The 2,192-nt window shown below is 47.0% G+C and overlaps 1 protein-coding gene across 1 annotated transcript; it reads right to left on the minus strand.

The window, feature by feature from the left end:
• Positions 1-1,379: 1,379 nt before the first annotated feature.
• LOC141646717 (uncharacterized) lies at positions 1,380-1,778 on the minus strand. The gene is made up of 2 exons (XM_074454633.1): positions 1,548-1,778; positions 1,380-1,469 (listed from the first exon to the last, which is right to left on the minus strand). The coding sequence occupies exons 1-2, from the start codon at positions 1,776-1,778 to the stop codon at positions 1,380-1,382; spliced, it is 321 nt and encodes a 106-aa protein (XP_074310734.1).
• Between the last annotated feature and the right edge of the window lie 414 nt (positions 1,779-2,192).

A 2,192-nucleotide genomic window follows, 5' to 3' on the forward strand; every position in this document is an offset into this window, starting at 1 on the left:
GCACGAAAATTTTAGAGTAGGCTCGAAGCGTACTATTGATAAAACTTATATTTTAAGGTAATTTGTTTAAAGCATGCTGAAAATTTAATTATAACCCGATAGCTTGAAGTCAAAAGATTTAATTGGAAGCTCTAAAAAGGATTTTAAAGTTCTATTGAAAATTGAGGCTCTTGGAAAGATAAGAACACTTTAACAAAACCTAGAACCTGGTAGGGTCGTACTGCGTGTCTGGTTGCTGACTGCTCTGGTCACTTTAGATGTAATATTTCTTTAGGTGGACGATATTCCACGATCTGGGGACCATTTGCCCTTCCATTGTCATGAGCCTGTAGGCTCCATTTCCGACGACACTTTTCACCTGGTACGGTCCTTCCCAATTGTAGGCAAATTTGCCTGCTCGCTGGTTTTTGGTGTTCTGGAAGACTTTCCTCAGGACCAGGTCTCCTACTTGCAGGGTCCTGACCTGTATATTTTTGTTGTAACTCCTGGCTACTGTCTGTCTGTACGAAGCCATCCTAATCTGGGCGCTGGTTCTGAGTTCATCTACAGTGTCTAGACTGCTTGCCATTTCCACCTGGTTTCGTTCTTCTGTCAGGCACCCATATCTGTGGGTAGTCACCCTAACCTCTGATGGAATAACTGCCTCCGCCCCGAATACCAGGCTGAAAGGAGTTTGTCCTGTCGCCACTTTAGGGGTGGTCCTGTCAGCCCATAGGACTAGTGGTAGCTCTTCTGCCCACTTGCCCCCAATCTCTTCCAGCTTCTTTCTCAGGTTTTCCACTACAATCTTATTGCTGGACTCTGCCTGGCCATTGGACTGAGGGTTCCTGGGGGTAGATTTCTGCAATGAAATGTTCCATCTAGCACAAAATGCTTCTGTCTTATTGCCAATAAACTGAGATCCATTATCGCATATTATTTCAGATGGAATACCAAACCTACAGATGATGTTGCGTTTAATAAAAGATATCACCTGGGCCTCGGTAACTTGGGAGAATGACTCTGCCTCTATCCATTTGGAGAAGTAGTCTGTCATGGCGAGCATGTAGACCTTGTTTCCCGGTGCCTTGGGCAGCGGTCCCACTATGTCCATTCCCCATTTCATAAAGGGCCATGGTGAAATAACTGGGTGCAGAGGCTCTGCAGGCTGATGGCTGATTGGTGCATGCCTTTGACATGCATCACATTTTTTTGCGTATTCCATAGCATCCTTGCGCATCGTGGGCCAGAAGTATCCCTGCCTGAGGGCCTTGTTGGACAGGCTCCTGGGTGGTCCTGTCAGTCCATAGGACTAGTGCTAGCTCTTCTGTCCACTTGCCCCCAATCTCTTCCAGCTTCTTTCTCAGGTTTTCCACTATAATCTTATTGCTGGACTCTGCCTAGCCATTGGACTGAGGGTTCCTGGGGGTAGATTTCTGCAATGAAATGTTCCATCTAGCACAAAATGCTTCTGTCTTATTGCCAATAAACTGAGATCCATTATCTCATATTATTTCAGATGGAATACCAAACCTACAGACGATGTTGCGTTTAATAAAAGATATCACCTGGGCCTCGGTAACTTGGGAGAATGACTCTGCCTCTATCCATTTGGAGAAGTAGTCTGTCATGGCGAGCATGTAGACCTTGTTTCCCGGTGCCTTGGGCAGCGGTCCCACTATGTCCATTCCCCATTTCATAAAGGGCCATGGTGAAATAACTGGGTGCAGAGGCTCTGCAGGCTGATGGTTGACTGGTGCATGCCTTTGACAGGCATCACATTTTTTCGCGTATTCCATAGCATCCTTGCGTATCGTCGGCTAGAAGTATCCCTGCCTGAGGGCCTTGTTGGACAGGCTCCTGCCCCCTGCATGGTTTCCACATTCACCGCTGTGGATAGCATGCAAAACAGCCTGGGCTTCCTCCTTACCCAGGCACCTCAGGTAGGGTCCTGCGAGGGATTTCCTGAACAAGACACCATCAATCAGCACAAATCTGGAAGCTCGCATTTTAAAGCTTCTTACCTCCTTTTTATCTGCTGGAAGTATGTCATTGTGCAACCAGTCTTGGTAAGGCTTCCTCCAATCCACCTCTTCCTCCTGGCTGGTGGTGTTGGTTAAAACGCCTTCTTCCTGTGATAGTAGTGAGCCAGCTGTACTTTCGTCGTTTTGTCCTGCTTTTGATATTGCAGGTTCCAGCACGTGGACGATAGG

Source organism: Silene latifolia, chromosome 1 (genome assembly GCF_048544455.1).
Source record: "Silene latifolia isolate original U9 population chromosome 1, ASM4854445v1, whole genome shotgun sequence".
NCBI classification, from domain to species: domain Eukaryota; kingdom Viridiplantae; phylum Streptophyta; class Magnoliopsida; order Caryophyllales; family Caryophyllaceae; genus Silene; species Silene latifolia.